This window comes from Salvelinus namaycush, chromosome 1 (assembly GCF_016432855.1).
Source record: "Salvelinus namaycush isolate Seneca chromosome 1, SaNama_1.0, whole genome shotgun sequence".
NCBI classification, from domain to species: domain Eukaryota; kingdom Metazoa; phylum Chordata; class Actinopteri; order Salmoniformes; family Salmonidae; genus Salvelinus; species Salvelinus namaycush.
In genome coordinates this window covers 58,762,618-58,787,377 of record NC_052307.1, presented here as the reverse complement: position 1 = coordinate 58,787,377, position 24,760 = coordinate 58,762,618, and the positions used below count along the sequence as shown (strand labels likewise).

The 24,760-nt window shown below is 44.6% G+C and overlaps 1 protein-coding gene across 1 annotated transcript in view; it reads left to right on the top strand.

The window, feature by feature from the left end:
- Positions 1 to 24,760, top strand: part of LOC120052327 (piezo-type mechanosensitive ion channel component 1-like) — a 37,351-nt gene that overhangs the window by 10,994 nt on the left and 1,597 nt on the right. The window contains exons 12-47 of the mRNA XM_038999176.1: positions 78 to 226; positions 513 to 671; positions 888 to 994; positions 1,151 to 1,314; positions 1,502 to 1,678; positions 2,107 to 2,232; positions 2,511 to 2,711; positions 2,829 to 3,033; positions 3,952 to 4,056; positions 4,247 to 4,403; positions 4,629 to 4,872; positions 5,004 to 5,100; positions 5,244 to 5,409; positions 5,539 to 5,628; positions 5,994 to 6,073; positions 6,272 to 6,343; positions 11,069 to 11,169; positions 11,354 to 11,483; positions 11,589 to 11,672; positions 11,803 to 11,975; positions 12,078 to 12,199; positions 12,775 to 12,933; positions 13,107 to 13,365; positions 13,821 to 14,009; positions 15,158 to 15,473; positions 15,616 to 15,739; positions 15,981 to 16,128; positions 16,402 to 16,616; positions 16,776 to 16,934; positions 20,913 to 21,060; positions 21,169 to 21,357; positions 21,565 to 21,657; positions 21,865 to 22,037; positions 22,195 to 22,317; positions 23,889 to 23,968; positions 24,488 to 24,686. Of these exons, the coding sequence (XP_038855104.1) occupies positions 78 to 226; positions 513 to 671; positions 888 to 994; positions 1,151 to 1,314; positions 1,502 to 1,678; positions 2,107 to 2,232; positions 2,511 to 2,711; positions 2,829 to 3,033; positions 3,952 to 4,056; positions 4,247 to 4,403; positions 4,629 to 4,872; positions 5,004 to 5,100; positions 5,244 to 5,409; positions 5,539 to 5,628; positions 5,994 to 6,073; positions 6,272 to 6,343; positions 11,069 to 11,169; positions 11,354 to 11,483; positions 11,589 to 11,672; positions 11,803 to 11,975; positions 12,078 to 12,199; positions 12,775 to 12,933; positions 13,107 to 13,365; positions 13,821 to 14,009; positions 15,158 to 15,473; positions 15,616 to 15,739; positions 15,981 to 16,128; positions 16,402 to 16,616; positions 16,776 to 16,934; positions 20,913 to 21,060; positions 21,169 to 21,357; positions 21,565 to 21,657; positions 21,865 to 22,037; positions 22,195 to 22,317; positions 23,889 to 23,968; positions 24,488 to 24,686 (5,483 nt within the window). The remainder of the gene's footprint in view (positions 1 to 77; positions 227 to 512; positions 672 to 887; positions 995 to 1,150; positions 1,315 to 1,501; positions 1,679 to 2,106; positions 2,233 to 2,510; positions 2,712 to 2,828; positions 3,034 to 3,951; positions 4,057 to 4,246; positions 4,404 to 4,628; positions 4,873 to 5,003; positions 5,101 to 5,243; positions 5,410 to 5,538; positions 5,629 to 5,993; positions 6,074 to 6,271; positions 6,344 to 11,068; positions 11,170 to 11,353; positions 11,484 to 11,588; positions 11,673 to 11,802; positions 11,976 to 12,077; positions 12,200 to 12,774; positions 12,934 to 13,106; positions 13,366 to 13,820; positions 14,010 to 15,157; positions 15,474 to 15,615; positions 15,740 to 15,980; positions 16,129 to 16,401; positions 16,617 to 16,775; positions 16,935 to 20,912; positions 21,061 to 21,168; positions 21,358 to 21,564; positions 21,658 to 21,864; positions 22,038 to 22,194; positions 22,318 to 23,888; positions 23,969 to 24,487; positions 24,687 to 24,760) is intronic.

Here is a 24,760-nt window from a genome sequence, read left to right as displayed (position 1 = left end):
CCGTTACTGTGACTGGTCATTGACATGTTAATGAATGTTGTTGTGACTGTAACTGTTACTGTAACCTATATCGTCAGGTGTACTACTCTCTGTGGAGGAGGCTGCTCAAGGTTTTCTGGTGGCTGGTGGTGGCCTACACCATGCTGGTCCTTATCACCATCTATACCTTCCAGTTTGAGGACTTCCCTGCCTACTGGAAGAACTTCACCGGCTTCACTGAAGAGCAGTATGTTCCCCCCACCTCACTGTGTGGTCAAGACTAATACACACTTTCTTATTAGGTTTGTCATTATGTTTGATGATGAAGTGGCCTATATTAACATCGATTATGGGTTCATGGATGTGGTTTTTCCTGATTAATCGGGAATTTCTAATTATCATCAATTTCCGCTCCAGTTTTTCCAGATTTCCTATGTTGTCCTGATCACTCCAATCTGTGTTTGAGGTGCACTATGAGTATAGTAGAAACCTCTGGAAATTGAAGCGAGTCCCGCTCCTCTGTCTCCCTGCAGGCTGGCTGACATCGGCCTGGAGACCTTTAAGCTGACCGAGTTGTTCACCAGCATCCTGATCCCAGGCTTCTTCCTGCTGGCCTGCATCCTGCAGCTGCACTACTTCCACAAACCCTTCATGAGGATCACAGACCTGGACCACGTCACGCCCATACACAGGTACGCTCCTCTCGGGCTCCTCCCACACTGTATGACTCACTGCCAGACAGAGGATAATAGATAATATGCTCCTCAAAAGCCCACGTAATCAAGTCCATAGTAAATGAGAGCTCAGTCGTGTGCCGTCCATCTCATTTAATGTCACTGCCGGACAGAGCCATTGTCCACCTCTGCAGAAACAATATCCTATATGATGCCACAATTTTTATCCCACAGCAAGAGGAACAGGCACAGACCAGAGGTCCGCTGCTGTGATGATGGGGCTGTGTTTGAGGAGGAAGACCTGGTGACGGATCTGAGGGATGACGAATCGGAGGATGATGGTGAGCACTGATGTTGTTGGGCTGGATTTGAATAGTGCTTTTCTAGGACCCAAAGACTGCTTACAATTGTACAAACAAAAACAGTAGAAGGCAAGAGTTTCTGTATATGTGGCATGTCTATAATGATGTCTCGCTCTCTTTCTCTCTGCTGTACAGAGATGATGCCCAGTAAGTGGGGTTTGGTGATGAACAGGCTGATAGTTCTGTTCAGGAAGTTCTCTGACACGCTGACCCAGATCCAAGTGTTAATTTGGAGGGTCCTGGAGCTGCACATTCTCAAGATGCTGGCCTTTTTCGTGGTCTGGGTAGCTCTGGGAGAGGTCAGTAGTCCACAGCAGTCATCTGTTAAAGTCTATTATGCACCGTGTGAATTTGGAACCAAGCCCCAAGCCCACTTTTTCTAAACGGCCTCTCCCTTTGTCTGTCTCTCTTCTCTCTCTATCTCTTTCTTTCTCGTTCTTTGTCTATCTCTTTCTTTCTCATTTCTCTTCTCTCTCTCTCTCTCAGCCGTCTGTGATGAACCTGGTTCTGGTGGTGCTCTGGGCGTTTGCCATGCCCTACACCCGCTTCCGACACATGGCTTGCTGTCTATCCACCGTCTGGGTCTGCATCATCATTGTCTGCAAGATGCTCTACCAGCTCAGCATCGTCGACCCTGTCGAGTACTCCAACAACTGCACTGTGGTGAGACACCAGTCTGGAAAGACACACACACAGTGGAGTACAGATGGAAGTGTACAGAGCTATGCTCTCTGTTTATATTGACAGCATTCTCACACTCCTGCTGCCAGCGTTCTGCTGAGTGCACGCTATGCTAGTATTTACCCCTGGTGAGAAGCGAATACCTTGGTGCTAATTACAGGCAGTTTCATGTGTGAATTCTGTTGACGTGTTTAGTCTCCCTGCTTTACGGCCGTTTAGAGGAGAACAGCCTTTTGTTTATTTTTCTGTGATTTGCAGCGAGACGTTTTGGCTGCAGTTCTCAGTCTCATATACACTCGCTCCCTCCCTCTCTCCCTTTCTTTCTTTCTCTCTTTCTTTCTCTCTCTCTCTCTCTCTCTCTCTTTCTCTCTCTCTCACTCCATCTCCATTTCTCTTTCTTTCCATCATAGCCCTTGGCCAATGAAACCAATCTGAAAGATGCTGAGGTCCTGAACTCCACTCTGTACAGAGAGCCTGTAGACCCAGCCAACTGGTTTGGCTTCAGGAAGGATGCCACCGTGCTGGGCTATAGCAAGGTGAGATCAATGCTCTTCGGGACAGTTTTTTGACTGTGATTATACGGTAATGTCATTGAGCTTTGTTCGTCGTCATGATACATTTTTTTTAAATATGTGTACAAGGCAGGGTTGGGGTCAATTTCAATTCCAGTCAATTCAGGAAGAACACTGGGGGGGGGAAAAAATAGAATTTTGTTTACCTTCTGAATTGAAATGGAATTGACCCTACTTTGGTACTAGGTCAAATAACAAGTGGACTGGAGCTAGCTCATGCTGTCGTGTTTGTGTCCTTCCAGAACCACCTGCTGGTGCTGATGTTGCTGGTGTTTGAGGCCACAGTGAACCGCCACCAGGACCACCACTACAGGCAGCAGCAGAGGTCCCCTCCCCTCATTCCAGCCATCTTCCCCCAGGCCACCAGAGACACCCTGGACCAGGGCCTGCTGGCCTGCATCAAGTACCTACTCAACTACAGCTTCTACAAGTTTGGCCTGGAGGTAGGCCTCTTGCTGCTGTTTGGAGTTACTATTCAAAAGCATGTTGGTGTATTTCTCTATGCTTTTGGGTTCCTCTCATATCTTCCATGTCTTTTTCTGTCCATGTGTCATTCCAAGATCTGCTTTCTGATGACGGTGAATGTGATTGGCCAGCGGATGAACTTCCTAGTTATAATCCATAGCTGTTGGTTGGTGGCCATCATGGTACGGCGTCGCCGGGCGGCCATCGCTCAGATCTGGCCCAAGTACTGCCTGTTCCTCAGCATCTTCATGATCTACCAGTACATACTGTGTGTGGGCATTCCCCCTGCACTCTGTATAGGTGAGTGGGGTTCATTAATCTCCACGTATCACCATTGTTGCCAACTTCCCAGTAGCTGTACAAGAACATCACCTTCTTTACATACAGTACCTGGCAGTGTATCTCCCTCCCTCTATAGACTACCACTGGTACCTACAGTATCTGACAGTGTATCTCCCTCCCTCTATTGACTACCACTGGTACCTACAGTACCTGGCAGTGTATCTCCCTCCCTCTATAGACTACCCCTGGTACCTACAGTATCTGACAGTGTATCTCCCTCCCTCTATAGACTACCCCTGGTACCTACAGTACCTGACAGTGTATGTCCCTCCCTCTATAGACTACCCCTGGTACCTACAGTATCTGACAGTGTATCTCCCTCCCTCTATAGACTACCCCTGGTACCTCCAGTATCTGACAGTGTATGTCCCTCCCTCTATAGACTACCCCTGGTACCTACAGTATCTGACAGTGTATGTCCCTCCCTCTATAGACTACCCCTGGTACCTACAGTATCTGACAGTGTATGTCCCTCCCTCTATAGACTACCTCTGGTACCTACAGTACTTGACAGTGTATGTCCCTCCCTCTATAGACTACCCCTGGTACCTACAGTACTTGACAGTGTATGTCCCTCCCTCTATAGACTACCCCTGGTACCTACAGTATCTGACAGTGTATGTCCCTCCCTCTATAGACTACCCCTGGTACCTACAGTATCTGACAGTGTATGTCCCTCCCTCTATAGACTACCCCTGGTACCTACAGTATCTGACAGTGTATGTCCCTCCCTCTATAGACTACCCCTGGTACCTACAGTATCTGACAGTGTATGTCCCTCCCTCTATAGACTACCCCTGGTACCTACAGTATCTGACAGTGTATGTCCCTCCCTCTACCTACAGTATCTGACAGTGTATGTCCCTCCCTCTATAGACTACCCCTGGCGATGGAACACCCCCGTCATAATCAACTCAGCGCTCATCAAATGGATCTACCTCCCAGACTTCTACACCATTCCCAACTCCAAGAACCTCATTGGTCAGTCTCTTGCCTCATCTGACCTCAGTGATATTGTGGCCTACTAACGCTATGACCTGTGTTTGACCTCAAAATATCCTGGTCATAGATGCATAATATAAAAAATTGTTCATTAGTAATTTGATGATGTTCTACTGTAGTGTTCCTCCTGTTTGATGCTGATGGTTGTGTCTGTATCTGGTCCCTCCAGCGGACTTTGTCCTCCTGATGTGTGCCTCCCAGCAGTGGAAGGTGTTTGAGGATGAGAAGAGGGAGGAGTGGATGGTTCTGGCTGGGGAGAACACAGACGACCCTAACCCCATGGACGGGCGACCTTTCAACCCTGCCCCCAACTTCATCAACTGCAGGTACTGTATGACCAGACACCGAGAACAACTGACCTAACAGCAGCTATAACCACACTCCTCATCTTCATACCCTTCGGGCATTATTATGAGGGGCGGGAGTTTTTCCTGACCATGTGACCTGACCAGGAAAAACTCTGGGCACTAATTATTATACATCCTCAACTACACCTACCAGTATACAGTATCAACATTAACTCTAATCTCTCTCTCCCCCCTCTCCTCCAGGTGTTACCTGGACATGGCCAAGGTGATGGTGTTCCGTCACATGTTCTGGTTTGTCTTGTCGGTGGTGTTTGTGACGGGGGCCACCAGGATCAGTGTGTTCGGCCTGGGCTACCTGTTGGCCTGCTTCTTCTTCCTGCTCTTCGGCACCAAGCTGCTCAGGAAGCCGTCCCGCACGCGCCTGGTCATGTGGGACTGCCTCATCATCTACAACGTGGCCGTAATCATCTCCAAGAACATGTTGTCTGTGAGTGGCTATGCACCTCGCTGTGGACAACCACATACTGTAACCATAAGCCTATACAGGGTGGAAATAAACCTTGTTAGGTGAACTGTTATGCTTGCGTACCTTTAAGTGAGAGTGTGTTGTGTCCCCAGATTTTGGCCTGTGTGTTTGTGGTAGAGATGCAGAAAAGTTTCTGCTGGGTGATCCAACTCTTCAGTCTGGTCTGCACAGTCAAGGGTTACTATGACCGTGAGTACTCAACACATACAGATGGATACAGTTATTTTATCTCTATGAGTGAACACACATGTCACCCTCCAAATTGGCAGGAAAACAATGATGTTATAGAATAACCAAAGCGGACTTTGTATGCTTGTGTGTGTGTCCTACAGCTAAGAGTGTGAGCGATAAGGCGTGTACTCTGCCTGTAGAGGAGGCAGGGATCATCTGGGACAGTATCTGCTTCTTCTTCCTCCTGCTGCAGAGGAGAGTTTTCCTCAGCTGCTACTTCCTGCACGTGACAGCCGACCTGCAGGCCTCTGCCCGCCAAGCCTCCCGGTGAGCACTGGTCTCCACAGCACCCCCTGGAGGGCACCCTAAAAGCCACGACATTCCCCTGCAACTGCCACAGAGTTTTGTATGTACTGTATGGAAACGTTATGTTGACCTGATGTTTGATTGTGACAGGGGCTTTGAGCTGTTCAGGGCCAGCATTGTGAAGAACATGCGCTTCCACCAGGAAGTAGAGAAGAAGTCCCTCTCGCAGCTCAAGAGATCGTGAGTAACCATAGAAGTGACCACTTTCCATGTTCTCAACACATTGAGCCATTCCTCATGTATCAAGCTAAAACGGGCTAATGAGAGAGCCAGATCTCATAACTAGCCCATAGCCAAGAATGGCTAGCAAGGCCAATAATCTCCCTCTGCATATGTCTGATGAATATGACAGCAGATGGACGATCTCTGGAAAACACATGTCCAAAACCAAGACTGTAGTGTGGTCAAGTGCCATATTATGTGACTGCTTAATCATATACAACTACTGTAGAAAAACTGAGAGAGGAATGAGAGCGAGAGGGTAAAGTAGTCAGTGCTCATCATGAGTCATGATGACATCAGAATATGTCTGCCCTTCCCCTCAGGATGGAACGGATCCGCTCCAAACAGGAGAAGTGTAAAGAGGGCCGTCGGAAGTCAGACACCAAGGCGGATCCGGCATCAGGTACTCAACTTCATTACTTTGTACCGGCAGGCATGAAATGAGGTTTGGACTTGTGTGCGCTCACTGTCATGAATCATCCTATTAACCGTTAATACATTTATTCAAAGTAATTCAACAACCCATCTCTACGGATGATTGTTTGAGGGTGGTTGTGTTTGCTGTTTGGTAAAGCCTGAGGCCCTTCATCTCACCCCACAGAGCCACAGAGGGAAAAGAGAAGCCACAAGTGTGGCAAGAAGTGGCAAGAGCCCTGGCTGGACCATTCTAAAGGTTTGCTCCATATCCCACTACTATATAGACCTCTGTCAGTGTATATGCCAGTGCCAGACTGACTTTCTCCATCTCTACAGTATCTGACCCCACATTTATCTCACACCAAGTGCTTAAGTGGATGTGTTTGTGTTGTGCATGCAGCTGCTTGTCGTGTGCCTGTATGTGCATGTTCCAGATGTGTCTATGAGCATCCATGTATATAATATTGTTTATGTGACTGTGCACTCTCTATCCTCTGTAATGGAATTGTGTCTGAGAGACTTCTTCTGGGAGGTCATCCAGTCAGTTAGAATCACATCATTACCTGAGGCTGGGCTGTGTCCCAAGATGCCCTTCGCTCAAATAAAAGACCTTCCATCTGCCTCAGGAGGTCCGGAAATTAGATTTGTCTGGGCTCTTTGATATTGAAATAGGAGTATTTTTCTCCTGTGGTGAGCGGCATCTGCATCTGATGTCTTCTGTCAGTGATGGGGAAATGGTTGGCTGAGCCGGCCTGCACTGTTTACATGCACTGTCAGAAATCTGGAAAAGTTTTCCTTAGGACCGAACCAATCAGAATTTGTCAAACAGTTTATTAGCAGACTTATAGTGTTTCATAATGGAAACGATTCTATACATTGGGTTAGTACCCATATTTCTCTATACTTTTTGAATTGCAGGTGCAGTCCAGTAGAGGATTGTAATCTTCCTGTCTTTTTGGCCTGTCTTTCCACACATCTGTTTTCATTATTTCCTTCCTCAGACAGAACTGCATTGTCCAATGCTGCAAGTCAGTTTCCTTAGTTTCTGTTTTGTTCGAAAATCAGACACTAAATACTCCTGGGATTGAAGTGGTCTCAGTGTATATGAGTTATGACTAGTTGTACTTAGGGCTGTTGCGGTGACCGTATTACCGCCACACCGTCGGTCACGAATCATGAAGGCAGTCAAAGGTAATTAGGCTTCTCCAAGCTCTGATGCGGCTGATGGTCATTAGTAGCCTACCAAACTTGCTAACTGCCTAGGACTCAGCACTCTATTGTCCCTCTAATCACTCTGACATCAATGCAAATGTTTTTGAAAATGTAATCAAACACTTCATGAGAGCCCATGAGCTCATGTTGCTCAACATTTCTATAGGCTATGCAATTGCCCGAGAAAACAGAGTGATGGCCTTTACTGAAAAGAGGAGGATCCCATCAGCTTTCTATAGGCTAGGCCGACTATACTTATTTCTCAACGTTCCTAATATTAAGCAAATTGTTTATCTTTACAACAGGAGTATAGCCTACCTGGTTGGCATGAAAATGAACCACCTGAAAGCGTGGCTATTTAAGTACACAGATTACTTGTATGATAATGGTCCATTCTAAATCAACAAATTTCACGCATATATTATTTATTACATGTAAAGACAAGATAAAATCAAGAATAGTCTGATGGGTGACAATATATATTATCACTTGTGAATGATGCCCAGCATAAGAAACTGCTTTTTTTTTTTCGACTTCTAATCGTAGTCGCACACCTCATGTAGCCTAGCCCATAGGCCTATATGTTTTGTATCACAACTAAAGTGGCCAAATAATTCTTAAAATTAAGCACATTAATCCGCTTTACAAGGAGTTTAGCGCCTAACTGGCATACATAAGCCTACTGCCATGTGCACATTGCTGCGCTTATAATGTGAAGGAATAGCCTATTAGTTTATCAACATTTTAAGCTAAATATTTTGGATCTGTTGCGTCAGCCACATTGGGTAAAAACGTTTTTTTTTATGCTAGTGGTTGTATTAATTTGGGATCTATTGCATTCCAAAAATGTTTGGAATATGTATTTCTCGCACAGAATAGAATAGGTTGACTTTTGTACTATGGGGATAGTATATTGACATAGGATAGTGCTTTTGCCGTTCGTTAGGCCTATTCATCTTGTTGGCTGATGAAAAGTAAATGTCGACAGATCTTCCAATATCTTCAATATGCACCTTGGAATTGGATAAGGATGCGCGCTGTTGTGTCGCCGATAAGTCTGTCTTCACTTGTAGCCTGTGAGAAAGAGCCGATCACGTGATGGAGAGCCATGTGAGTGAGAGGTGCTTCTTAACCTCTCTTGGGCACGTGAGACGGTAGCGTCCCACCTCTTCAACAGCCAGTGAAACTGCTGGGCGCCAAATTCAAATACAGAAATACTCATTATAAAAATTCAGAAAACAAAACATATTTTACATAGGTTTAAAGATTAACTTCTTGTGAATCCAACCACGGTGTCAGATAAAAAAAAAAATGCTTTACGGCGAAAGCATACCTTACGATTATTTGAGAATATAGCCCACTAGACAAATCATTACAAACAGTAGCCAGCCAAGTAGAACAGTTACACATGTCAGAAATAGAGATAAAATTAATCCCTTACCTTTGATGATCTTCATATGGTTGCACTCAGCAGACATTCATTTACTCAATAAATGTTCCTTTTGTTCGATAAAGTCTCTTTATATCCAAAAACCTCTGTTTTGTTCGCGCGTTTTCTTCAGTAATCCACAGGCTCAAACGCAGTCAAAACAGGAAGACAAAAAAATCCAAATTGTATCCGTAAAGTTCATAGAAACATGTCAAACGATGTTTATATTCAAACCTCAGGTTGTTTTTAGCCTAAATAATCGTTAATATTTCAACCGGACAATAACGTCGTCAATTTAAAAGGTTAACAAGAAACGCACTCTCTCGGTCGCGCACATGAAAAAGCTCTGTGACACTTTAGGGTCCACTCATTCAGACTGCTCTTACTTCTTCATTTTTCAGAATACAAGCCTGAAACAATTTCTAAAAACTGTTGACATCTAGTGGAAGGCATAGAAACTGCAATTTGAGTCCTAAGTCAATGGATACTGTAATGGCATTGAATAGAAAACTAAAAACTAAAATAAAAAAAATACTTCCTGAATGGATTTTTCTCAGGTTTTCGCCTGCCAAATCAGTTCTGTTATACTCACAGACACTATTTTAACAGTTTTGGAAAATTTAGAGTGTTTTCTATCCAAATCTACCAGTTATATGCATATCATATCTTCTGGGCCCGAGAAGCAGGCAGTTTAATTTGGGCATGCATTTCATCCAAAATTCCGAATGCTGCCCCCTACCCTAGTGAAGTTAAGGATCCGCCCCTTTTTCCCCCCTTTTTAATTTTTGCCTAAAATTACATACCCAAATCTAACTGCCTGTAGCTCAGGACCTGAACCAAGGATATACATATTATTCATACCATTTGAAAGGAAACACTTTGAAGTTTGTGGAAATGTGAAATGAATGTAGGAGAATATAACACATTAGGTCTGGTTAAAGATAATGCAAAGAAAAAAACATGCGTTTTTTTTTTACCATCATCTTTGAAATGCAAGAGAAAGGCCATAATGTTTTCTTCCAGCCCATGCACAATTTAGACTTTGGCCACTAGATGGCAGCAGTGTATGTGCAAAGTTTTAGACTGATCCAATAAACCATTGCATTTCTGTTCAAAATCTTTTATCAAGACTGCCCAAATGTGCCTAATTGGTTTATTAATAGATTTTCAAGTTCATAACTGTGAACTCTCCTCAAACAATAGCATGGTATTATTTCACTGTAATAGCTACTGTAAATTGGACAGTGCAGTTAGATTAACAAGAATTTAAGCTTTCTGCCAACATCAGATATGTCTATGTCCTGGGAAATGTTCTCGTTACTTACAACCTCATGCTAATCGCATTAGCCTATGTTAGCTCAACCGTTTCGTGGGGGACCCACCGATCTGCAGCACTCAGGGAGAAGGGCACAACGCCCAACAGCCACTGGCCGCAAAAAGGCATGGATTTTTTTAGGGTGCGTTACAGTCACCAAAGGAGATGCCGCCGTGATATTCGAGGCATTATCAAGTGCTTGTCAAATTGTGAATGAGAGACTAATGAAGTGTGTACACCCTGCGCAAAAAAAACAAAGCAAAGCTCATGCCTTTCAAGCAACTTTTTTCAAATCATCATTAGCGTCGCATCATGCAGCCTTATATTGTATTAACAATCAAAACATATAGCCCAACATTTGTAGAACAAATAAAGTTGCATTATTAACTCTTAATTAAGCATATAGGAGTACCTATTTATTTGTTAACTGCTCAACACAGAATAGCCGCGTGTGTGCACTCCCTCAAATCATTTTGAGAAAATATCCTTTCTATTTTATTCAACCTTGTTAAATTGTATTCTTCATACTATAAAGTAATATAAAATAATGCCACAGAATTCTAAGCAAATCTTGTCTGCTAAATTAACTAGTGAAGCCCATAGCCATTTAGCATAGCCAGATCAAGACCTTAAATAAGGACAGCTCAGAGTATGCTATTCTGTTTTTCAGAATAGAATACATTTTCTTCATATCATGCTTCTTTAGACCTGTCTAAAATAAATAGTGGATTTATTTTGAAGGTGTAAGCAATATTACATGGATTTATTAGACTTTTTAAAATGTAGGTGTTCCAAAGGTCTGCATCAGTGGCTTGTGTGGAAGCCAGCAGATGCTGAGTGTGTTAATGTTAATTCATCGTCAATTACCGTGAGACAGACAGCTATTTGCTTGACAATCACCGGCTGACTAAATTTTGTGACCGCCACAGCCATAGTTGTACTACCAGTAAATGCATTCACTACCCATGGTCTGTCCTGTCCCCATGTATTGATATCATCTGGATGGTTTCTGTTTAACTTTGCAGTGTTGCATTCTGGGGATTACTACCTGTTTGAGTCGGACAGTGAGGAGGAAGAAGAACTATTTTCAGAAGAAAAAAAGCCTCAGAAACAGACTGCCTTTCAGGTGAGTTCACCTTACAGTTAATCAACACAGCCTCTGCCACCACAGCATTTTCACAGTGCTAAAAGGCACTGAAATGTGCAAAAACAACAATATTACTCAAAATACTCCAAAGCTTGCTTTTCATAATGCAGTATTGAAGCATGTGAATACCCCCCCCCCCCCCCCGCCCCCCCCGTGCCCTCAGCTTGCGTACCGGGCGTGGGTGACCAGCGCCAAGGCAACACTGAGGGAACGCCAGGAGAGACAGAAAGAACAAAGGAGGCTGGAAAGAGAGGAGAGATGGCAGAGGAAACAGGACAGTTCTCCAGCATCAGGTCAGAGATCACACACACACACACACACACACACACACACACACACACACACACACACACACACACACACACACAGTGATTAACTTGTTGTTTTTTCTGTTACAGGTCATGAAGGTAGTCTTGAATTTGAAGAAAGCATTTCACACGAAGAGATAGACGACAATGACGAACTTGATGGAGAGGGCTCAGGTATTTTGGGGTTTATTTAATGATGTAGGTTACATATTTTGGTGTATTCCCAATGCCATTTATTCATTAAGTTTCACACATTTTATTGTCTGTATGACCTAGTGCAATGTAATCTCATGCTGTTTTCTAGGGAAGGCAGACATCGTGCAGAGGATCCTGGACGTCCTCATGTTGCTGTGGATCGTGTTCCTGGCCATGGTGGATGGCCTAACAGAGTGGCTCAACCTCATCACCAAGCAGTACGTGGACACCTCCACCGTGCTGTGCAACGAACGCTACCACCTCATACACAACGTCAGCCAGGTCAGTTATAAGGTACCTCCCACAACCAGAAGTCATCTACTTCTAGTGAGGCACTGTCCCATTATGACCAGTGATGGACCCTAACCCTGTAGTGTTTTACAGGGATCTCTGAGGGAGCCCATGGAGGATCAGCTGTCCCAGGGCAGCGAGAGCCCCACTATGGAGACCTGTCTGGGAGACATAGAGGGAGACACGGACCACGTGAATAGAACCAGTGCCACCAGGTTGGTGAAGGTGATGGCCCATTTAACCTATTGGGCACATTAATATTGAATATCTCTTTCGAGGGAGGAACAGAATAGAATTTAACAAAATTTATATGAAAAAAAATCATTTTCTTACTGGTTTGTAGTCATCTACACTGAACAAAAATATAAAGTGTTGGTCCCATGTTTCATGAGCTGAAATAAAAGATCCCAGAAATGTTCCATGTGCACTAAAAGCTTATTTCCCTCAAAGTTTGTGCACAAATTTGTTTACATCCCTGTTAGTGAACATTTTTCCGTTTGACAAGATAATCCATCCACATGACGGGTTTGGAATATCAAGAAAATGACTAAACAGCATGATCATTACACAGGTGAAACTTGTGCTGGGGACAATAAAATTAGCAGTTTTGTCACACAACACAATGCCACAGATTAGGGCCTAATATATTTATTTCAATTGACTGATTTCCTCATATGAACTGTAACTCAGTAAAATCTTTGAAATTGTTGCATGTTGCGTTTTTAAAAATATTTTTGTTCAGTATATAATTCAGTCAGTGTTGAGTGTTATTGCTGTTATTATGTTGTAGTGGGTTGGAGCTGGTGGAGCTGAGCGAGCGTGAGTGTCACAGCGGCACCACCCTGTGTTGTTCAGAGCCCACTCTGGAGCTGCTGGGGGTGGAGCCAGAACCACAGCACAAAAGCCGCTACCGCCACTCCAGGACCGCCAGCGAGATGCTCACTGACCGGTACTGACATACACCTTACATTGTTCCCAGAAGATCTCTACAGTTGACATGCTACAGACTCCAGCTTCAAGCCTGATCGACTCAGACTGCCAACTGTCCCCACGTATCAGCTTGTGTATGTCCTGCGTGTATGAACTGTACTGACCCCGATGTCTCTATACCCCCTAACTCAGGCAGTTCTTTGTGGAGGAGCTGGTCCAGTGTAGAGAGTTCTACTCCTCTCAGAACCGCTTGCTGAAGCTGCAGTTTGCCCTGTACAACCTCCTGGCTGCCAACTCAGAGCTGGTGTGCTACTTCATCATCGTGCTCAACAACATGGTGACGGCCTCCGTCATCTCAGTGATGCTGCCCATCCTCATCTTCCTCTGGGCCATGCTGGCCGTGCCACGCCCCACCAAGAAGTTCTGGATGACCGCTATTGTCTACACTGAGGTGGGTCGTTGTTGGGTTGAAAATGCTGGTACCAACACAGAGCTGGTTTATGGATTGTTATTGTCGCACCGATGTAGTATGGTAGTGCACACCTATACAAGCCTGTTGAGACATAGCCATTGCACAGGTGCAGACGCTTACTATCTTCTCCCTCTCCTTGCCTTCGTTGGCTAAAGTGGTGTAAACATTGCATAAGATGTGAAGTTTGTAATGTGTAAGATTTGTTTTTTTATTGCACACCTGGTGTAAACCAAAGGTAGAAACCAAATAGCATTCTAGATTTCCAGACCTAATTTAGGGCTTTATTCCACACTGTTCCCGTTCCAGGCTGTTAGCTTTTACAAACAAAACAAATAAATAATAATATTTAACAGATGGTCATGTATTAGATACATTTCTTTATGTTAAACTATGTTTCCCTCTGCATTGTTCTGGTTTGTTCCGGTTCTACTCAGGTCATGGTGGTGGTAAAGTACCTGTTCCAGTTTGGTTTCTTCCCGTGGAACAGTGTATATGAGCTCACGCTGAACGAGGACAAGCCTTTCTTCCCACCTCGTATCCTGGGCCTGGAGAAGACTGATAACTACATCCGCTATGATCTGCTGCAGCTGCTGGCTCTCTTCTTCCATCGCTCACTGCTACAGGTATACCAGCCCACCATTGAACTCTCAGACATGACTTTATAATCATACACTACCGTTCAAAAGTTTGGGGTCACTTAGAAATGTCCTTGTTTTTGAAAGAGAATCACATTTTTTGTCCATTAAAATAACATTAAATTGATCAGAAATACAGTGGAGACATTGTTAATGTTGTAAATGACTTGTAGCTGGAAATGGCTGATTTTTAATGGAATATCTACACGTACAGAGGCCCATTATCAGCAACCATCATTCATGTGTTCCAATGGCACATTGTTTTAGCTAATCCAAGTTTATAATTTTAAAAGGCTAATTGATCAGTAGAAAACCCTTTTGCAATTATGTTAGCACAGCTGAAAACTGTTGTTCTGATTAAATAAGCAATAAAACTGACCTTCTTTAGAATAGTTGAGTATCTGGAGCATCAGCATTTGTGGGTTCGATTACAGGCTCAAAATGGCCAGAAACAAAGAACTTTCTAGACGCTCTAATGTACTTGTCCTCTTACTCAGTTGTGCACTGGTGCCTCCCACTCTTTCTATTCTGGTTCGAGCCAGTTTGCGCTGTTCTGTGATGGGAGTAGTACACAGCGTTGTATGAGATCTTCAGTTTCTTGGCAATTTCTCGCATGGAATAGCCATAATTTCTCAGAACAAGAATAGACTGACTAGTTTCAGAAGGAAGTGCTTTGTTTCTGGCCATTTTGAGCCTGTAATCGAACCCACAAATGCTGATGCTCCAGATACTCAACTAGTCTAAAGAAGCCCAGTTTTATTGCTTCTTTAATCAGAACAACAATTTTGAGCTGTGCTAACACAAGTGACTGTTAGCCTTTTAAAATGATAAACTAAGATTAGCTAACACAACGTGCCATTGGAACACAGGAGTGATGGTTACTGATAATGGGCCGCTGTACGCCCATGTAGATATTCCATTAAAAATCAGCCATTTCCAGCTAAAATATTAATTTACAACATTAACACTGTATTTCTGATCAATTTGATGTTATTTTAATGAACAAAAAATGTGCTTTTTCAAAAACAAGGACATTCCTAAGTGACCCCAAACTTTTGAACGGTAGTGTACGTTTATACCACAAGATTTGGATTCAACAATCCTAACAGTTTTGTTTCTTCACTGTCTCTCATCAGCGGTATGGCCTGTGGGACCAGGAATGTGCTCTGGAGGAGAAGCCCTCACGGCCATCAGAGGAGGCCAACAAGGAAGAGGGAGGAGAGGGGGAGGGGGTGGAGGTCCATCCCAGCCCAGGACCCAGCCTCATGGACCTGGAGGAACTCAAACCAGATGAGGACCAGAAGGCCGAACCAGAGCCTGAACCAGAGCCTGAACCAGAGCCCAGCACCAGCTTAGCCCCTACCCCAGAGCCGCCCCCCAGCCTGCTTGTGGAGGGACCCAAGAAGAAGGGCAGCATCATGCGCTTCCGCAAGAAAAAACAATTAAGCAAAGGTCAGTTAAAGAAACTAGCAGTAGAGAGGAGAATGAAGACATTCATGAATTAAGGGCTTGAGATTTCAAAATAGGAGTGTGTGTCCTTATGACTGCCCTCCTCAGTTACAGTGAAATGATTTGTATTCTGTTTGGATCCTAGAAGCCTTAGATATCAAGGCTGAGAAGAAGGAGCAGAAGAAGAAACAGAAGGGTAAGCGTAGAGAGGCAGCCAGTAAGAAGCTGAATGCAGTGGGAGAGAAGATCAAGCACCTCACCATCACAGCGTAAGTACACAAGAGTCACTCACTAGAGAGCTCGTCAGACAATACAGACGTCACACAATTACATAACCAGTGGATTCTCTAGTGTTATTATGGTTTGTAAATAATTCTGTGGGTTTTGATTTGCATTTAGAAGTGTAGTTGGCTGTGACGCGATTACTGTGCTGTATGAATCAGCGGTCCTCTATAATCTTGCCATATTTGGGCATGAGGCAGTGATTTGATTTCCCAAACATCTTTGTAGTGTGCGGAATGTCTACAAGCCTTGTCACGAATTCTTCAGCGACATCTTACATGCACCGTACCGTGCTGCCACTGATGTCTACGCCCTCATGTTCCTCACTGACGTGGTGGATTTCATCATCATTGTCTTCGGTTTCTGGGCCTTTGGAGTGAGTACTGTTTACATGACTGCAATGAATGCACTTTCTGTACGAGGCCACTCTTGACACACAACCTATTCCTATACCTGCGCCAGCAAAAGCTCTCAAACCTTTCAAACGTCTCAAAAACAGTTCCCGATATTGTATTACTCATTGTTGCATCACCACCTGCATGTTATTCCCATTAAACCATCAAAACACCATGTCTAGAAGCTCTGTGCTTGTTCACAGGACACTATAATAGCATTCTGTGGACTAAACGGTTCGCCCATTGTGCCTCAGAAACACTCAGCTGCAGCAGACATTGCCTCCACGCTGTCAGAGGACCAGGTGCCCGAGGCCTTCCTGGTGATGCTGCTCATCCAGTTCAGCACCATGATCATCGACCGAGCCCTCTACCTCCGCAAGACCGTCCTGGGCAAGCTCATCTTCCAGATCATCCTGGTGTTCGGCATCCACCTCTGGATGTTCTTCATCCTGCCTGCTGTCACTGAGAGGTGAGGAAGAGGAAGGTGTGTCCGCAGAGTGACACATCTCATTACGTCTTGTCTATTTAATCACGCTTGTGTTTGCCTATCTTCGTGGTGTTCGACAGTCCTTAAGTAGTGTGCCTATTGCATCATTTCTCTGAGGTGTGTCTCCCTCTGTCCTCTCAGGATGTTCAGTCAAAACTCTGTGGCTCAGCTCTGGTACTTCTTCAAGTGTATCTACTTTGCCCTGTCGGCCTATCAGATCCGCTGTGGCTACCCCACCCGAATCCTGGGCAACTTCCTCACGAAGAAGTTCAACCACCTCAACCTCTTCCTCTTCCAAGGGTGAGTCTGTCCATTCATAGTCTCCTACTCTGCCACACCATTTAATATGTTTGAGTCCGGGTGTCTCCCTGTTCAGGGAGGTGATGGGTGTTAATACGAAATGACACAAGGACAAGGTTCCAGTTTAACAAAGTTTACTATACTATATGAACACACTACAAGTAGCCATTACACTCGAGGCTAGGTCCAACAACGACTCCACTTCCTGCGCATGCGCACTCTTGACTGAGTGATAGACCCGTAATAACAGAAATATAGGGATACTTAAAACATGAACTTAACAATCTCCCCCTTTTCTTTAAAGACAAATAAAACATCAACAACATAATTAAATGTCCAAGTATTATTCAAGATTCCCCATTACAAATGGGTTGTGTGACAGTTTTTATTTGTATTACTCAAGCTGCCACTTTCCATTACTGAGAGCCTGTAGGAGCGAGAGCCTGTAGGAGCACAAGACCGGATGCTCCTTTTTTAGTCAGACAGTCAGCAAGCTTTTCCTTTGTGGTTGACCACAGAATCCGCTGGATTCTCTGTGCTTGAATAAGTTCCTTGATGCTGCTAATCTCAAAGTCTTTTCTCTGACAGACTTGGTTGACTTCACAGCATCAACTAATGAGTAGTTGACAGTGACACAAACTACAGGTAGAAAGTGCCGTTTTGTCCCACCAGTGATAACCTAGCGAAGCATCACTGAAGACAACTAGTTTCAAAGAGTCATCTTTTCCAACATGCTGAAACTTTAAAGTCACTTTTTGTGATTTCAGTTTACGAACAACTTTGTTTGCCTCATGAATGGTTTGTACAGTGGCTTGTTTTGTGTTAGATGCCAAGTTGCAACCATCAAACCAGGTCTACTCTGTCTCGCAGCCCATAAAATTTGTCCTATCTTTGACCTCAATTGACCAGCTTCAATTCCACAGAGGGGAATTCCTTTGTACGGCTCTTGAAGAATCCATGTGGATAGGTTGAAGATTCTTGATATAGCTCTCCTGTTGCATCAGTATTTTTCCATCAACTGTAATAAACTCTATGCCAACATAACAAAAATGATCATGCTCCTCACGGCCAACCTAGAAAACAGCTTTGAGGTGTGGAATCACAGTTGAAGCAAAGGTCTGTGAGCCACCCCAGATAAAGTCATCAACATGACAGGCAAGTACTCCAGTCACATTGCAGTCTTGATCAAGCCAATAGAAGACTGCAGGATCCACTTGTGACATTTTTCCACCTGTATTCAGCATTGTTGCCTTGACTTTGTTGTACCAGTAGTGATCCATCTGCCAGTCCATACACACACTTCTTTAGTTTCCACAGTGTTCCTTCGCTTTTAGCTTCGGGCGGAGGTCGGATGTGAATGTCCCTTGACAGCTCTGTTCCCTGCAAAAATCCATATTTGATGTCTATGGAATTAAGTTTCCATTTTTTCTGGCAGATCACTGACATCAGCAATCTGAGTGACTCTGAGGTGCATGTCGGTGAGTCTTTTGGGAGTTCTTTAGCAGCCAGCTCCTCAAAACCTCTAGCCACTAGACGTGCTTTGGGCACTATTCCAGTTAAGGATTCTTTAAGGGTACACACCCACCTTGTTGAGACGCACTTTTGGCCAATGTCTTTGACTTCCTCAAACACTCCATTTTTCCTCCAATTACTGAGCTCATCTAGCTTAGCTGAGTCAAATGACACGTCCTTTGTTTCAAGTACATCATCATTTTGAATGTCATTCTGTTTTTCTCGATTTTCCATTGGTTCAATTCTGATATTATCTACAAGTGGCAGGTCAGCTGACCCTGTTGTACCAGAAAGTGTAGCTGGTTCAGAGTACTGCAAGTTGTACCAGCTCTTGTGTTTTGCTTTTCCTGCTCGTCCAATGACGGTTGCTGTATGTGGAATACCACTTTCTCTGTCTGTGTATTTAACAGTTTGTCCAGTTTTCAGATTGGAACAACCATGTTCTCTTAACACATGTGGCTGTTGAATGTTTTCCTCATTTGAACGCTCAACAGTATTACCTGTGGCATGGTTGAAGGTCTCTACTCCATTTCCTGTGTCAGTTTCGGTGTCCATATCATTGGATGCGACATCTGGTAGGTTTGTGTCTGTTACTGTGTCCTTTTTGTCATTTTCATTAGGAGACTGATTCTCAGCAACAGCCCCTCTATCTTGTTGATCATTTACTTTCCGCAATCTTGAGTGATGCACCCTGACAGTCATGCCTCCGTGCCTCACAAATATCACCACACCATCTTGACCAATGACTACTCCCGGTCCTTTCCACTCTTGACAGTCAACTCGTTTGTAGTACACTTTGTTTCCAGTTTCGTACTTCTCATCATCATTGTTCCCTGAACTGCTGAGTAACTTCTGAAGTCTGTCAACTGTATCATGTCCAAACTGTTTGTAAAGCTTTAACAATACTTTGTGTTTTTCTTTAGTGCTCATGTTCTCTACGTCAGTCAGAATCTCATTTTTGCATGGACTCTGTGTGATGTCTTTGTCTAAAATGTTTACACAATAGTGGCCTGAGGTAGTAAGTTCAAGAGTCACTGGTTGTTTAAACATCACTGCCTTGTCATGTTTTATGTCTAGTACAGCCCCTGCCTTCTTGAGGGAAGCTTTGCTTAATAGTAAGGGGATATCTGTAGGGACCACCTCTGTTTCAATGTGACACTTAGTCTGACCAATCTTTGCTGGTATCTTAACTCTCTTGGTAGAATGGACAATTCTCCCATCTCCAAATTTAAAAACTCTGTTGCTTGGTGTGTCAATCATATTTTGTACTTCTTTCATATTTAGTTCACTGACATAGCTATCAAGCCATTTTGCACCACACACTGTCCGTGTACATGCAGTATCAATCACAGCAGATCTTAAGGATTCAACTATAAAAATCTCAGTATCAAAAGCAGATTCATTTGAAAACAGTGTAATGTTACACTGCTCTATCTCTGTGTTTACATTTTCCTCTGTTAGTTTAACTTGTTCATTTTTATGAGGACAGTCTTTAACCCAATGGTAAGTGCTTTGACAAATTGCACATTTTGATCTCCTTCCATATGTGTCCAGTGGATTTGTGCCGGGAAATGGCGCCCTCTTCTGGTTGTCTTGAGAACGTGACTTTTTGGCGCCTTTTCTGTGCTGCTCGGTGTAATATGCTGCGTCACTCACTTGCATTCCATCTGTTATTGGCGTGACAGACGTCTTCTCACCAAATATTCTTTTTAGTGCCGACTTCATAGATGCAAAAGTCAGCACAGTACAAGCAGTCAAAGCCAACTGTTTCTCCCTAACATCTAGACAAGCAGTGTCTAGCAACTTGAACCCTAACACTGCATCTGGGAGAACCATGTCGTACTTGCGCATTCTATTGTACCTCTGTTCGAAATCAATGATGTAGTCCGCCATTGCAACCGAAATATCTCTCGTAACACTGTCAAAGTTTGAATATGCCTCGTAGGCACGGTCTTTCTCTTCTTTAAGAAATACAGAATCCAGTGCTATGATCAAAGTTCCCATACCGTCATCCTTGTTCAAATCCTCAACGGATATTTCCAGTGCTGTATCTCTCGCTCTTCCCTCGAGCGATAATACCACCGCAAGTGCTTGCTTTTTCGCGTCCAAATTAGTAACGCGTATCCAGATTCCCAGTTCATTTTTCCAACTTTCGTACGACCTCTTCTCGTCGAAGCGAGGTGGCACGTTGTAGTTAGAAGCCATCGTCTGCTACCAATGTTAATACGAAATGACACAAGGACAAGGTTCCAGTTTAACAAAGTTTACTATACTATATGAACACACTACAAGTAGCCATTACACTCGAGGCTAGGTCCAACAACGACTCCACTTCCTGCGCATGCGCACTCTTGACTGAGTGATAGACCCGTAATAACAGAAATATAGGGATACTTAAAACATGAACTTAACAATGGGATGAGGTTGGGTACTGGTACAGGGTGATATTGTCTGTCTGTCTCTCAGGTTCCGCTTGGTGCCTTTCCTGGTGGAGCTCCGGGCAGTGATGGACTGGGTGTGGACTGACACCACTCTGTCCCTCTCCAACTGGATGTGTGTGGAAGACATCTACGCCAACATCTTCATCATCAAGTGCAGCCGTGAGACAGAGAAGGTACTAAGACCTCTGGGGAAACAAATGTAGTTGATCAAATCCCTTGCCGTCTGTTGTAGTATGTGATTAGGCCTGCAGTTCTTACAGCTGGTTCCTCTTCATCCTCAGAAATACCCTCAGCCCAAAGGCCAGAAGAAGAAGAAGATAGTGAAGTATGGGATGGGTGGACTCATCATCTTCTTTCTCATCTGCATCATCTGGTTCCCGCTGCTCTTCATCTCGTTGGTCAGATCGGTTGTGGGCGTGGTCAATCACCCTGTGGATGTCACAGTGACTGTCAAGCTGGGAGGATATGAGGTAATTACTGGGGGTGGGGGGGAATTATAAGTGAGCCCAATTTACACTCTAATGGGCACCGGACCCATGCTGCCCATGGTCATCTTCAACGGCAAGTCTCGTCCAGCACTAAAAAGCAAGCAATGGAGAATCTATGGAAGATACATTTGATATGTGCTCATGTTAGATTTGCTGTACTAAAACGTTAACCGTTGTCCCTCTCCATAGCCCTTGTTCACCATGAGTGTCCAGCAGCAGTCCATTCAGTCCTTCACTGAGGAGGACTACAACAAACTCACCACCAACTTCTATGACAATGCTGTGCGTAATACCTCCAACTCTACTATAAAGAGCTCAACTAATTTCCTTCCCTTGGGCACCCTGTTTTAGAATATAATTAAACAAATTGTGTACAACTGTGAGTAAGTGATCCCTGTTGAATGATGAATACAACGAACATGGACTTGAGCTCTGCTGCTCCATGGTAGGTAGTTGTAGCTTCTGACTGTCTGTGTGTGTCCCCTGCAGAGGGCTATGCAGTTCATCACCCTCTACAGCTATGAGGACATAGTGACAGCTAAGATCGAGGGCAGCTCAGGGTCAGTGTGGAGGATCAGCCCACCAAGTCGACAGGAGGTGGTCAAGGAGCTGCTGGGCAGCCCTGTGGACATGACCCTACGCCTGGCCTGGACCTTCCAGAGGTCAGCTGGGTGTGGTGTGTGTGTGTGCATCTGTATGTGTATGCACCTGTTTGTGTGTGTGTGGTTTTAAGTAGTTGCAGACGTAGAAACATTTGTTTACGCAATTGCCCTGTGGTTTTCTATAGTATTTATTGTATTTGTGTCTCTCTTTCTTCAGGGACCTTGGCAAGGGTGGCACTGTGGAGCACACGTCTGACAAGTACTCCATCGATCTGGATCCAGGCAACCCGGTCAGAGCAGACCTGGCTTCCTTGCTAGTGGGGAACCGCACAGACCCAGTGTATGTTCTGCTCTCCGCTCAAAGTCAAATGTAGTAAACTCAGCAAAAAAAGAAACGTCCCTTTATCAGGACCCTGTCTTTCAAAGATCATTCGTAAAAATCCAAATAACTTCACAGATCTTCATTGTAAAGGATTTAAACACTGTTTCTCATGCTTGTTCAATGAACCATAAACAATTAATGAACATGCACGTGTGGAACGGTCGTTAAGACGCTAACAGCTTACAGACGGTAGGCAACTAAGGTCACAGTTATGAAAACTTAGGACACTAAAGAGGCCTTTCTACTGACTCTGAAAAACACCAAAAGAAAGATGCCCAGGATCCCTGCTCATCTGCGTGAACGTGCCTTAGGCATGCTGCAAGGAGGCATGAGGACTGCAGAGTGGCCAGGGCAATAAATTGCAATGTCCATACTGTGAGACGCCAAAGACAGCGCTACAGGGAGACAGGACGGACAGCTGATCGTCCTTGCAGTGGCAGACCACGTGTAACAACACCTGCACAGGATCGGTACATCTGAACATCACACCTGCGGGACAGGTACAGGGTGACAACAACAACTGCCCGAGTTACACCAGGAACGCACAAGCCCTCCATCAGTGCTCAGACTGTCCGCAATAGGCTGAGAGAGGCTGGACTGAGGGCTTGTAGGCCTGTTGTAAGGCAGGTCCTCACCAGACATCACCGGCAACAACGTCGCCTATGGGCACAAACTAACTGTCGCTGGACCAGACAGGACTGGCAAAAAGTGCTCTTCACTGACGAGTCACGGTTTTGTCTCACCAGGGGGGATGGTCGGATCCGCATTTATCGTCGAAGGAATGAGCGTTACACCGAGGCCTGTACTCTGGAGCGGGATTGATTTGGAGGTGGAGGGTCTGTCATGGTCTGGGGCGGTGTGTCACAGCATCATCGGATTGAGCTTGTTGTCATTGCAGGCAAACTCAACGCTGTGTGTTACAGAGAAGACATCCTCCTCCCTCATGTGGTACCCTTCTAGCAGGCTCATCCTGACATGACCCTCCAGCATGACAATGCTACCAGCCGTACTGCTCGTTCTGTGTGCGATTTCCTGCAAGACAGGAATGTCAGTGTTCTGCCATGGCCAGCGAAGAGCCCGGATCTCAATCCCATTGAGCACGTCTGGGACCTGTTGGCTCGGAGGGTGAGGGCTAGGGCCATTCCCCCCAGAAATATCTGGGAACTTGCAGGTGCCTTGGTGGAAGAGTGGGGTAACATCTCACAGCAAGAACTGGCAAATCTGGTGCAGTCCATGAGGAGGAGATGCACTGCAGTACTTAATGCAGCTGCTCGCCACACCATATACTGATTGTTACTTTTAATTTTGACCCCCCCCCTTTGTTCAGGGACACATTATTCCATTTCTGTTCATGTCTCCGTTGTTGAATCTTTTTATGTTCTCACAAATATTTATACATGTAAAGTTTGCTGAAAATAAATGCGGTTGACAGTGAGAAGACATTTCTTTTTTTGCTGAGTTTATTTCCATTTCTGTGTGAAATCCTGTCCTGAATTCTGTTTGACATTATCTATACTGTTTTTTATCAGACGTGTGCCTCACATGTTCCCCAACTATATCCGAGCACCAAACGGAGCCGAGGCCAAACCAGTCGACCAGCTGTATAAAGGTCAGAGCGGCTTTTCTGTATAAACATACTTCCTCCCATACAGTACTTGAAATATAGACGGTTAGCTGACAGCGTCACGAAAACAATGCACACACTTCAAAGGGGCAGAAGGCAGTGTGTTATGGTTCTGGATGGCCATATACCTAGCAACAATGACAAGAAACTGCCATTTGGTGAATCCTAAGTGGCTCGTTTCAGCTCGTTGTTCTTGATACCATGTCTTGTTTTGATTGATGTCACGTCTACTAACAGGGCCAAAATTTGCTAGCTGTACTGCTTTATTTGAGAGGCAAGTGCTCATTGTTCAGCTTTCTTTCTTTCTATTTTCAATAAACATTGGCGATGATATATAGTTTACATGTTGTCAACAATCTAAGCCAACCCTGTCTGTTTTGCCCCATAGTTGCGCACGCCTCAGTTTTGTTGCTAAACAACCAACCCGTCTATAAGGAAGCTCAAAGCTAAAACATGGGCAGTCAGTCTGTGTTACTGTCTCCATGACACCATGTTATGTTGCAGGTGATGAGGAGGGCTACCAGGATATAACACTGTCTCTGATGAGGGACCGCTCTCTGAACAGCACCCGTGGGGCCCAGGAGTGGTGGGACATCAGCATCGCCGACTGTCCTCCGTCCACAGGGGCCTGCGGCGTCCTGCCGATGGTCATCTTCAATGACAAAGTCAGCCCCCCCAGTCTAGGTTTCCTGGCAGGATATGGGTAAGGATCTATGCGTGCCTGTGTTCTCAATGGTAGCCCATTCCAGCAAATCGAATAGACCTGATTTGCATTCA